Source organism: Oncorhynchus kisutch, linkage group LG19 (assembly GCF_002021735.2).
Source record: "Oncorhynchus kisutch isolate 150728-3 linkage group LG19, Okis_V2, whole genome shotgun sequence".
In the NCBI taxonomy this organism is placed as follows: Eukaryota; Metazoa; Chordata; class Actinopteri; order Salmoniformes; family Salmonidae; genus Oncorhynchus; species Oncorhynchus kisutch.
The window spans coordinates 19195065-19207858 of NC_034192.2; the positions used below are offsets into that span (position 1 = coordinate 19195065).

The 12794-nt window shown below is 42.0% G+C and overlaps 1 protein-coding gene across 2 annotated transcripts in view; it reads right to left on the bottom strand.

Annotated features, from left to right (window-relative positions):
• Positions 1-12794, bottom strand: part of LOC109864411 (transcription initiation factor TFIID subunit 6-like) — a 57140-nt gene that overhangs the window by 30474 nt on the left and 13872 nt on the right. For both annotated transcript variants that reach the window (XM_031797803.1, XM_020452187.2), the window contains 5 exons: positions 5527-5687; positions 5242-5328; positions 3251-3404; positions 2970-3026; positions 701-817 (listed from right to left, as the gene is read on the bottom strand). In XM_031797803.1, the coding sequence (XP_031653663.1) occupies positions 701-817; positions 2970-3026; positions 3251-3404; positions 5242-5328; positions 5527-5682 (571 nt within the window). In that variant the 5' untranslated portion in view covers positions 5683-5687. The remainder of the gene's footprint in view (positions 1-700; positions 818-2969; positions 3027-3250; positions 3405-5241; positions 5329-5526; positions 5688-12794) is intronic.

The following is a 12794-nucleotide window of genomic DNA, read 5'->3' on the forward strand; positions in this document are numbered from 1 at the left end:
AAAAAGAACGAGAATGAAAGTCGAGAGTCCTTAGTCTAAGAAACAGCCTATTAAGAGAGTAGCAATTATTATCCAGTTCTTAAGACGGTAGAATTTGCTTCTATCCAGTCCATGATTTATAACTTAATTCACTTACGGTAAGACAGCCCGTTCCTCATCAGTTGCGCAACACACACACACATTCTATAATGAAGCCCCACCAGAAAGGAATATTAGAAAAGATTTGTCTGTACTTAGCCTCTGGCAAGCGTTCAACAACATCATCTTTCATCATGATTATTCCAGATGTAGCATACAATTTCGTACTATATCCTAACGGTGGATTCAGCCCAACTGTGTTTTTGTATTATTATTTTTATGTTTGAGGTTGGCCAATAGGGTGCGATACCATCGTATATATCACAATGCTTTATGAGTACATAATCACGATAGGACAAAGGTTCACATCACCTAACCAAGGGGAGCACACTTTGTTATTGTTTAAAATTGCCACTTGAAGAATGGGTTTAATACTGAAGAATATATTGAATGTCATTGATGTGGTTTGTTTTGTCCCACACATAAAATTAAATAAATATCTATTTAACATTTTAGAGCAAATAATCCAACTCTAATTGTGCACGTACAATTTTAAGATGGCAGACAGTACAGACAGACGGATAAAGAGACAGTAGACATTACAAACAGAGAATACACTGACCTTTAGCCTCTGCAGATGTAGCTCCCTGGCCCTTCTGGGTGGAGCCCTCCTCCTCCTGACCAGGCTTGACGGCTTTGAGAGGCTCTGTAGATTCAGTCTTCTGCTGCTCTTTGGGGGCTGAGGGAAAGAGAAGGGGACAGAAGGGTGATGTTATTTTTTATTTTTCCATTATTTTACCAGGTAAGTTGACTGAGAACACGTTCTCATTTACAGCAACGACCTGGGGAATAGTTATAGGGGAGAGGAGGGTGATGAATGAGCCAATTGTAAACTGGGGATTATTAGGTGACCGTGATGGTTTGAGGGCCAGATTGGCAATTTAGCCAGGACACCAGGGTTAACACCCCTACTCTAACGATAAGTGCCATGTGATCTTTAATGACCTCAGAGAGTCAGGACACCCGTTTAACGTCCCAACCCGAAAGACGGCAACCTACACAGAGCAGTGTCCCCAATCACTGCCCCGGGGCATTGGGATATATATATATATATATTTTTTTTTAGACCAGAGGAAAGAGTGCCTCCTCCTGGCCCTCCAACACCACCAGCAGCATCTGGTCTCCCATCCAGGGACTGACCAGGACCTACCCTGCTCAGCTTCAGAAGCAAGTCAGCAGTGGTATGCAGGGTGGTATGCTGCTGGTGCATACAGTGCATTCGGAAAGTATTCAGACACCTTCACTTTTTCCATATTTTGTTACTTTACAGCCTTATTCTAAAATGGATTAAATGGTTTTGTTCCCTCAATCTAAACACAATACCCCATAATGACAAACTATTCAGACTCTTTACTCAGTCCTTTGTTCAAGCACCTTTGGCAGCGATTACAGCCTTGAGTCTTCTTGGGTATGACGCTACAAGCTTGGCACACCAGTATTTGGGGATGTTTTCCCATTATTCTCTGCAGATCCTCTCAAGCTCTGTCAGGTTGGATGGGGAGCGTCGCTGCACAGCTATTTTCATGTCTCTCCAGAGATGTTCGATCTAGTTCAAGTCCGAGCTCTGGCTGGGCCACTCAAGAACATTCAGCCATTCCTGTGTGTTGTCTTGGCTGTGTGCTTAGGGTTGTTGTCCTGTTGGAAAGTGAACATTCGGCAAGGCTGAGGTCCTGAGTGCTCTGGAGCAGGTTTTCATCAAGGATCTCTCTGTACTTTGCTCCGTTCATCTTTCCCTCGATCCTGACTAATCACCTTGTCCCTGCTGCTGAAAAACATCCCCACAGCATGATGCTGCCACCACCATGCTTCCCCGTAGGGATGGTGCAAGGTTTCCTCCAGACGTGACACTTAGCATTCAGGCCAAAAAGTTAAATCTCGGTTTCATCAGACCAGAGAATCTTGTTTCGCATGGTCTGAGAGTTCTTTATGTGTCTTTTGGCAAACTCCAAGTGGGCTGTCATGTGCCTTTTACTGAGGAGTGGCTTCCGTCTTGCCAAACTACCATAAAGACCTGATTGGTGGAGTGCTGCAGAGATGGTTGTTCTTCTGGAAGGTTCCCCTATCTCCACAGAGGAACTCTAGAGCTCTGTCAGAGTGACCATTGGGTTCTTGGTCACCTCCCTGACCAAGGCCCTTCTCCCCAATTGCTCGGTTTGGCCAGGCTTAGGAAGAGTCTTTGTGGTTCCAAACTTTTTCCATTTAAGAATGATGGAGACCACTGTGTTCTTGGGGACCTTCAATGCTGAAGACATTTTTTGGTACCCTTCCCCAGATCTGTGCTTCGACATAATCCGGACAATTCCGGACAATTCCTTCGACCTCATGGCTTGGTTTTTGCTCTGACATGCACTGTCAACTGTGGGACCTTATATAGAAGGGTGTGTCCCTTTCCAAATCATGTCCAATCAATTGAATGTACCACAGGTGGACTCCAAGTTGTAGAAACATCTCAAGGATGATCAATGAAAACAGGATGCCCCTGGGCTCAATTTCAAATGGGTCTGAATACTTTTTAAATAGGGTATTTCTGTTTTTTATTGGTAACACATTTGCAAAAAAAATAAATAAGTTTTCACGTTTCATTATGGAGTATTGTGTGTAGATTGCCGAGGATTTTTAAAATTGATTATTTAATCCATTTTAGAATAAGGCTGTAACTTAACAAAATGTGGAAAAAGTCAAGGGGTCTGAATACTTTCCAAAGGCACTGTATACATAGTGTAAACATGTAAACACATACTGCAAATGTGGTTATTTTAAGAATTATGCTGCTTTTCTCAAGTAGATGATAGAGAAAGACAGACATAGACAAACACAGACAGACGTCTCACCTGGGGGTGGGTTCTCTGGTATCGCAGGCTGGACACCTTCAATACTTAACCAGTGAGCTGAGGAACAGAAAACAAGAGAGGAGGTACAAGAGCTTGTATAATCAACTAAATCAAAAACTGTCATAGGACGTGTAGATAACACAGTACATGTGAATCTACTTACTCAATGCAATCAACACCTTTACCTTTGAAATAGTTTAAGAGAGAGAGATATATCTATTAGTTGCGTTTTTGTAAAACACCCCCCCCCAAAAAAAAAAATAACCAAACTATAATAATACCTTTGAGCGAAACGTCAAGGGGGACTCTAGGGAGGGGTGTGTTGATGATGTCACTGAGGTCTACCTCCTTCTCCTCGTAGAAGTGAAGCTCTCTCCCTCCTCCACTGGCGAAGCGGAACGGGATGAATTCCTGCGACTGGAAGCCATAGAGAGGCTGTGGAGGAGAGAGGACAGAGAGGAGGCCGCTATGAACCCAAGCACTGGGATGACTAATATTGTGATGGCTGGATAGATACAGAAAAACTGAAATGGTGCATGTACCAGTGTAGTGACTTCCATCAATATCTACAGTGCCTTCGGAAAGTATTCAGACCCCTTGACTTTTTCCACATTTTGCTAGGTTAAAAATGTATTCTAAAATTTATTAAATTGTTTTTACCCCCTCAATCTACACACAATACCCCATAAAAACAAAGCAAAAACAGGTTTTTAGAAATGTAAGCAAATTAATATAAAAAATATATATATGAAATATCACATTTACGTAAGTATTCAAACTCTTTACTCAGTACTTTGTTCAAGCACCTTTGGCAGCAATTACAGCCTTGAGTCTTCTTGGGTATGATACTACGAGCTTGGCACACATGTATTTGCAGATCCTATCAAGCTCTGTCAGGTTGGATGGGGAGCGTCGCTGCACAGGTTTTTTCAGGTCTCTCCAGAGATGTTCGATCGGGTTCAAATCCGGGCTCTGGCTGGGCCACTCAAGGACATTCAGAGACTTGTCCGGAAGCCACTCCTGCGTTGTCTTGGCTGTGTGCTTAAGGTTGTTGTCCTGTTGGAAGGTGAACCTTCGCCCCAGTCGGACTTCCTGAGCCCTCTGGAGCAGGTTTTCATCAAGGATGTCTCTGTACTTTGCTCCGTTCATCTTTGCCTTGATCCTGACTAGTCTCCCAGTCCCTGAAAAACATATCCACAGCATGATGCTGCCACCACCATGCTTCACCGTAGGGATGGTGCCGGGTTTCCCCCAGACGTGACACTTGGCATTCAGGCCAAAAAGTTCAATCTTGGTTTCATCAGACTAAAGAATCTTGTTTCTCATGGTCTTTAGGTGCCTTTTGGCAAACTCCAAGCGGGCTGTCATGTGCCTTTTACTCAGAAGTGGCTTCCGTCTGGCCACTCTACCATAAAGGCCTGATTGGTGGAGTTCTGCAGAGATGGTTGTCCTTCTAGAAGATTGTCCCATCTCCACAGAGGAACTCTAAAGCTCTGTCAGAGTGACAATCCCTGACCAAGGCCCTTCTCCTCCGATTGCTCAGTTCGGCCGGGCAGCCAGCTCTAGGAAGAGTCTTGGTGGTTCCAAACGTTTTCCATTTAAGATTGATGGAGGCCACTGTGTTCTTGGGTACCTTCAATGCTGAAGACCTTTTTGGTACCCTTCCCCAGATCTGTGCTTCGACACAATCCTCTCTCGGAGCTCTACAGACAATTCCTTCGACCTCATGGCCTGGTTTTTGCTTTGACATGCACTGTCAACTGTTGAACCTTATATAGACAAATGTGTGCCTTTCCAAATCATGTCAAATCAATTGAATTTACAACAGGTGGACTCCAATCAAGTTGTAGAAAGATCTCAAGGATGATCAATGGAAACAAGATGCACCTGACCTCAATTACGTGTCTCATAGCAAAGTGTCTGAATACTTATGTAAATACATGATCGGTTATTGTTTTTTGCAAAAACTTTTTTTTAAACTTTTCGCATTATGGGGTATTGTGTGTAGATTGCTGAGAATTTTTAAAATCCATTTTAGAATAAGGCTGTAACGTAACAAAATTTGGAAAAAGTCAAGGGGGTTTGAATGTTTTCCAAATGCACAGTATACCACCAATTGATTGATATCATTAAATTCACAAGTCTGCTTATGCAAATGAAACCTGAAATGTTCCTTTCAATAGCCTATATACTATATTTCATTGAGGTCCTGCGAAAAGTTCTCCAAAGAAAGAACCATTTCTCCATGATGGTGTAGTATAGTCCCCCTCACCTCTACATTCTTCAGTTTAAGAGCATAATCTATGTCGCTGGTCGTCAGTTTACATCTCTTTCCATGGTGCATAAACTTCAACGCGTCCTGGAAGACAAAGGGGGAAACAGAAAATATGAGCGAAGGATGACATTTCATAACACAATTACCCGGTGTTCATTGGTATTGATATGAACTGAGGTGCGATGTGTCAGAGTGAGTCGTCCAATAAGATCACACTTTATCATTCTCTGCTGCAAATCATTTTGCTACAGTGTGCAATACGGAAAAGGGCCCGGTTCTTACCTGGGCGATCTCCTTTATTCTGTAGCTGACCTCCTCGCTCAGGGCGGCACAGCTCTCCTCCTGTAGCTGCCCCACTCCTATGGACTCTGCCATGGCCTTCATTGACTCCGTGGGCAGAACCACAGTGCACTGCTTCGGCCTCCGCTCCTCAGCCATGGTGGCTGTTGGATAAGAGAGATAGCGCAGAGGTCAATGAGGAGGGATGTCAAGCTGAAAGAAAATGTACAGTTACTTATGACTATAACTACTGTTTCCTGAAGAAAAAAAACGAGGTAAAACACAGTTATGGGGAGTTTGCATGATTGCGCCCTCTACTGAAGAACATTAGAATCACGCCTGATAAGGCCCCCTTCCACAGGTGATAACCCGAAGCCCGGATTAATTCCTTCAATTCTGTACTGATCTTCACCGAGTCCAGAACTGGGCGGTGCGGGCCAAACAGGTGGTGTACGTTGTTTCCCTCCTTCAGTAAACAGTAGTTATAGTCATCTGTACGTTCCCTTTTAGTCGATCAACTCGGTTCAAAACACCTACGGGGATACAAAATCATGCCCAAGACGACCCCAGTGGACACCAAATGAAATGGTCCACGGCAGTCTACCCAGAGTTACAACCCAACAGGAAAATGTGCGGTACCCAGGTATTGCACAATCTACACACTGCCCAATGACCGTCTCCCTCTCCAGCCGTAAGTACAGTGTACGCGTTGTGTACACCGTTAGGTCATTCCTGCCTTCTGCTGTCATATGCCAGAGAAATAGCCTCCACAATCCAGTGGGAGAGACGCTGCTTAGAAATGCTCAATGTACATGTGTAATGCTCGTACCGGACATGTAACAGCCGCTGCTCCTCAGAAACAAACAGAGGCGGCAAAAAGGGAAAAAGCTCAAAAGCTAAAGACCTGTAGGACATTCATGACCTTAAGGGCGAAGGATGCACTAGAACGCAACCTTAGAGTTTACTTCTTTTTTTTAACAATGAGAACGTGTGTGTGCCTAAGTTGAAAAATGGAGATGCACACAAAGACATTTAGGAGCTGATAAGGGAATTTTTATCTATAATGACTAATTATGTATACATTTCAATCAGGATGTACTAATCAGAATACTAAATGTTACTGTATATGTATGAATTTTCTTATCTGATCCCAGTACCGAATATAATGTGTGAATGTGGTCAAGAGTTTAGAACAATGACTATCTGTTCCTTGGTACAAATGAATCAGACTGGCTAGAATGCTTATCTACACGAGAAAACCTTGACTCGTAAATTATATTAAATTGGTAGGGAGACGGATGTGGGAAGGCTCGAGATACAGCCTTTGTACTGGAACGGAGATGGCGCAGGGTGGTATTGGAACTAATGACGCCATTTTCAGTTTATAACCTGTGGTAACCTGTATTGCGGGAGTACTCTCTTGAATAAAGGCTGCTATTTAACTTTAAGACCGGGCTCTGTCCATTCCTATAAAATAAGGGTCTTACAAATTCTTATTAATTGACAGTGTTTCATTTTAATTGGGAATAAAACAGAGGAATAAAATTCCTTCAATAGGAGCCCAATGAAACATTTTGGGGTACTAAAGCTTTTTTTTTCTAGGTTCACTGGTGCTCCTAAATAAAAATTCCAGGTCAGGTCACACAGAAAAATATTTAGGCGCATATGCTAGTAACAGGGTTCATACACATTTTGACAGATGGAATTTCATGATTTTCCCATAACTTTTAACCAAGTTTATATGACCAACAATTGGTTGGGTTTCTATATACAAAAGTAAGCGTAATGTGGTATCAACACTGGGAGGCTGCTCTCTGATCCCATCTCCTGTCGTTGAGCAAGGCACTTCATTCCACAAAGTAGAATGAATACCTGTTAGGCAACTGTATAAAACACATGTGGCAAACCCTCAGTCTGGAGAGCTACTAGGCATGCAGGCTTTTCATCAAGCCCTGCTCAAACACATCAGAGAGTTTTATCAAGGTCCGGTTGAGCAGCTCATTTCTAAAATGTTGTTTGTTAAGGCATCCACATGCTTCCCAGCCGAAACAGTTCGGCAGAGTTTGTGCATATATTAGCATGACATTATGTGACGCTTTTGTTCGTTTTGGACTTCGTTGACTGCACACAACATTTTTTCTGGAGGCAAGCTGAATTCGGAGTCGAAGTCTATGTTCTTTCGTCTGTGATTGGTCAACAGTAGGGATTCTTCAATAAAGTCTATGTTGTCATTCAACAAGAGACGACTCACTTTCATGCAAATTTTTTCATTGAGAAATACAGCACCAAATATCTTAGTTAGATGTAAAATTCCACGACTAAGATCTCCTTGGCAAAGTTAATGACAGATTTTGTCTTTGATACATTCTGACTATTTTGAGGTAATGTATACTGGCTATGCATTTCAAAATGGACAAACAGTACTATTGACGCTTTTTACTTGTTTTTAAAGCTAAGGTCGTTTAAGGGAGTATGCAAGTAAACGTGTTCGGTTCGGCTAGCCGAGTTCAGCTAGGCACGAGCTGAACTGAAGCATGCTGACACCTTTAGAGGTGGACAGGAAAAAAAGGCTGCACACCTATTAGCTCTCCTAAAAGACATGTTCCGGGTAGCCTCCGACAATAACATCGACGAATACACTGATAAGGTGACTGAGTTCATCAGGAAGTGTATAGGAGATGATGTACCCACTGCGACTATCAAAACCTACCTTAACCAGAAACAGTGGATTGTTGAAAAACAGAAAGCGCAAACTACAGTATTTAACCATGGCAAGGTGACTGGTAATATGGCCGAATACAAACAGTGTAGTTATTCCCTCTGTAAGGCAATCAAACAGGCAAAATGTCAGTATAGAGACAAAGTGGAGTCACAATTCAACGGCTCAGACACGAGACGTATGTGGGCATGGTCTACAGACAATCACGGATTACAAAGGAAAACCAGCCACGTATGCAAGTACAAGCTTTCGGTTCGGCTATTTGAGTTCAGCTAAACACCTTCTTCCACAATCACCCGACCTCAATCAAATTGAGATGGTTTGGGATAACTCGGACCGCAGAGAGAAGGAAAAGCTGCCAACAAGTGCTCAGCATATGTGGGAACTCCTTCAAAACTGTTGGAAAAGCATTCCAGCTGAAGCTGGTGCAAAGCTGTAATCAAGGCAAAGGGTGGCTACTTTGAAGAATCTCAAATATAAAATATATTTTGATTTGTTTAACACTTTGTTGGTTACTACATGATTCCATATGTGTTATTTCCTAGTTGTGATGTCTTCACTATTATTCTACAATGTCGAAAATAGTCAAAATAAATTAATACTCTTGAATAAGTAGGTGTTCTAAAGCTTTGGAAATAAAATAAAAAAGAGAGCCGCACACTCTAGCCAAGATGTCTTCAACATGGTATAAATATAAATCAGACAGCTTGGCTGTCGAAACGTTGGTAATTACATTTTTGCATCTGAGCTCCTAGAGTGTGCAGCTCTCTTTTATTTTCAAGTTTTCTACTCCGCCAGCCAGCACCTCGCCTAAATAGGTGTGCGTTTCTTTTTCTTCAAGATCGTTCTAAAGCTTTGGACCGGAAGTGTACATAGACTTGAAATCACTGGCCACTTTAATAATATTTAAATATTTTTGCTTTACTCATCTCATATGTACAGTGCCTTGCGAAAGTATTCGGCCCCCTTGAACTTTGCGACCTTTTGCCACATTTCAGGCTTCAAACAAAGATATAAAACTGTATTTGTTTGTGAAGAATCAACAACAAGTGGGACACAATCATGAAGTGGAAGGACATTTATTGGATATTTCAAACTTTTTGAACAAATCAAAAACTGAAAAATTGGGCGTGCAAAATTATTCAGCCCCCTTAAGTTAATACTTTGTAGCGCCACCTTTTGCTGCGATTACAGCTGTAAGTCGCTTGGGGTATGTCTCTATCAGTTTTGCACATCTTGTGTCCCACTTGTTGTTGATTCTTCACAAAAAAATACAGTTTTATATCTTTATGTTTGAAGCCTGAAATGTGGCAAAAGGTCGCAAAGTTCAAGGGGGCCAAATACTTTCGCAAGGCACTGTATATACTGTATTCTATCCTATTCTACTGTATCTTAGTCTATGCCGCTCTGACATTACTCATTTATATATTCTTAATTCCATTCCTTTACTTAGATTTGTGTGTATTGTTGGGAAAATTGTTGATACTACTGCACTGTTGGAGCTAGAAACTCAAACATTTCGCAACACCCGCAATAACATCTGCTAAACACGTGTATGTGACCAATAAAATTTGAAGTTTTGTGCCTTTAGAAAAGATTTACTCATTCAATATATCAAAGATCAAATGGCTATGATAGGCTGCAAATCTTTTTATTCAGCTGAAGCAAGCCCACACATTTTCTTCATGAAATTTATATTTTTTGGTTTAGTCATATTTATCTTAGCTACCTTAAAAAGTGCTTACTTTGCAGGCTGAATAGCATTTATTGAGTTGCAATATCCCCTACATTGGATGGCCAAATAAAGTGGAAGCATCTACAAAACAAGTTTTGAAGCCACTTAATCCAAAAGAAAGGCTACATTTAATATTTATCCTAAAAATGAACGTGATTGAACGAATACCAACTAATACAATGGCAAAGTGAATAGTTCGTTTCTGCGAAAATAATCGTTTAAATGAATCATATGAATGGTTCAAAAAAAGTAAATCAACTTTGTACGGCCTTATTCACAAGTGTCAGTGTTAGGTTTTTTGGGACATGACGAAAACATGAATACATGCTAATAATAGCTGAACAGTTAACTAGAGGGTACAAGATATGATTTTAATTGTCTACCTAGTTCATCTGTTCTCTATCATATTTTATAGGCCATGCCTACCTGCTGCTGTGATGTCTCTCTCCTTGAGCAATGGTCCACTCACCTTGCAAACATGCAGCTGATGCACACAAACACAGACAATCCTTGCTGATAGGTTGACTTATTTGATTGATAAAATATTTTAAAACTTTGCCTAAATAATTTACAGTAACATTAAATGAAATTAAATTCCATGACTTTTCACGTTTTATAACATTCCAAAACTTTTCCAGGCCTGGAATGACATTTGAAAAAATTTGACCATATAAACCGTGTAGTAAAATGGTGGCACTGTACGGCCCAGTTATGCTGTGTTTTGGATGGTACGAGGTGGACGTCATTGTGTTCAATGTGAATGCAGTCACCAGAGGTCAAATATTTAAACTTTTGCCTTCTGCTGTAGCATAGTTTTCTACCGGATGTCGATTTGGACTGTTTGTTTACCGAAATCACCATAGCAATGCATACCGTTGTGCTGGTGTGCTTTTGCCATCACCATCTTTCTTGCTTCACTATGCCGAATTGTATGTTTTTTTGCATCCCTCATCGAAATGCAGCATAATACCCTGACTACACCGCTCGCGTCGCGTGCGTCGCAAAATACATTTTGAAATCCATGTTATTCAATTATTGCACCCACACTGCTCGCGCGTGTCAACGAGCATCTGCGTTGCCAAGGGCTAAAATATAAGTTATTTCTTTTTCTGAAGCAGATCGCATTGCAAGTCCTGCCTCTCCCATCTCCTTATATGGTGATTGGCATCTAAACTTTCATAGTATTACCATGACGCAGTGGCGTGCCGTGGTTCTGGGGCCTGGGCCTTCAGTGAAGTCCTACACAGTCCCACCCGAATTAATCCACCTCTTATTACCATCATTATGATGCCATGGCTCTAGACACTATACATTTAGACAGAAACGCAGTATAACCAGGCGTTGCGTCACCTTGAAATTGACATTTTTATTCAGAGAATTGCAGGGGAAGAGTACAATACCTTTTCATTGTGCAGCTTCGTTGCCCTGCGCGCTTGTTCGTTGAGCTGTAGATCCACTCGGGTGTCCCCAAAAGTTTTCAAAAGCACCATTGCTTGTAAGTGCCCAGCCGTACTTTGGTGTCTCATTGCTGCCTTGGTTAGACAACTCAGGTTTGCAAAGCCAGTGTGGCTCCAAACACCAAATCGATCACTTGCAAATAATAGGCATAATTCCCAGCAGTACAGTTTGCAGTGCTTCTCGGAGCCTGTGAGTCATTGATAGCGCCCATAGTTGAAAGTGGCGAGCGAACCCCTTTCCCGCCTGTGACAGGCTTTGTAGCATCGGCGTTTACCTCTCCTGACAATGTCTAACTTTTCTTGAAAAGTTTGTCTTGAGAATGGCGTTATAATTATATCCTCGACCAAATCGATATCTTCTCCTTCCGCCATTGTGGGTTGAAAAAACAGCTTAGTAGTACGCAAATTAATTAGTTGATCAATTTCAGTTTCTTAGTTCTGAGACCTGCCCATATAGGACCTGCCTCTCAATATTGGTAATCCAATCAAAAGGCGTGCACGCACTACGCCTGCTAGCTGGCTCCTGTGTAACACTGGAGCCAGCCAGCAGGCGTACAATAGCCAACTCTAAAGCTGATTGGTTGACACAAATTTTTTATTTCCATTCACTTTAAGCTACAAGCGCCCGCACTGTTGATTCTGAAGGCCTGAGGGCAGATTTTAGACCCCTGGCAACACATGATGGCTGAATATGATTGGATAAAAGATCTAACATAAAGACCAGCCCTCCAAATCTCAACCTGGGGCTGGAAGCAGTGCAACCAAGAGGAACGCTATGAAATGAAGAGTGTAACTCTTACTCTGGGGAATAATTTAATACATATTTGTGGGAAAATATATTTAAAAAAAATATTATATTCTGATGATGTTTAGGCCAGCAGAGAAGGGACGGCCCACCACTGCCATGACGACCGGCAACACGGTTCGTCTTTCAATCACCTACGTGGGTATAACCAAGGAAGAGATGGCACGAGGGTACCTGCTTCTATAAAACAATGAGGAGATAGCCCTTGGCAACGCACACGCTCGTTGACACGCGCAAGCAGTGTGGGTTCAATAATTGAATAACATAGATTACTAAATGTATTTTGCAACGCTCGCAAATGCAACGCGAGCGGTGTAGTCAAGGTATAAGGCATGGAGATCTCCAACGCGTTTATCCGAGGCCAAAGCCACAAGCAGGGTGGTCTTGTAGGAGAGGATCTTCAGATCCACAAAATCCATCAGTTTAAAAGGGTCTTCACACAGCACAGCCCAAGTGAGCGCAATAGGTTTACAAACTGGCCTGAGATGGGGCTTTTAAAAGACAGGTGTTACACTTTTTCTCAATGCCAGAAACTCATAAAATAGTAACTTACAG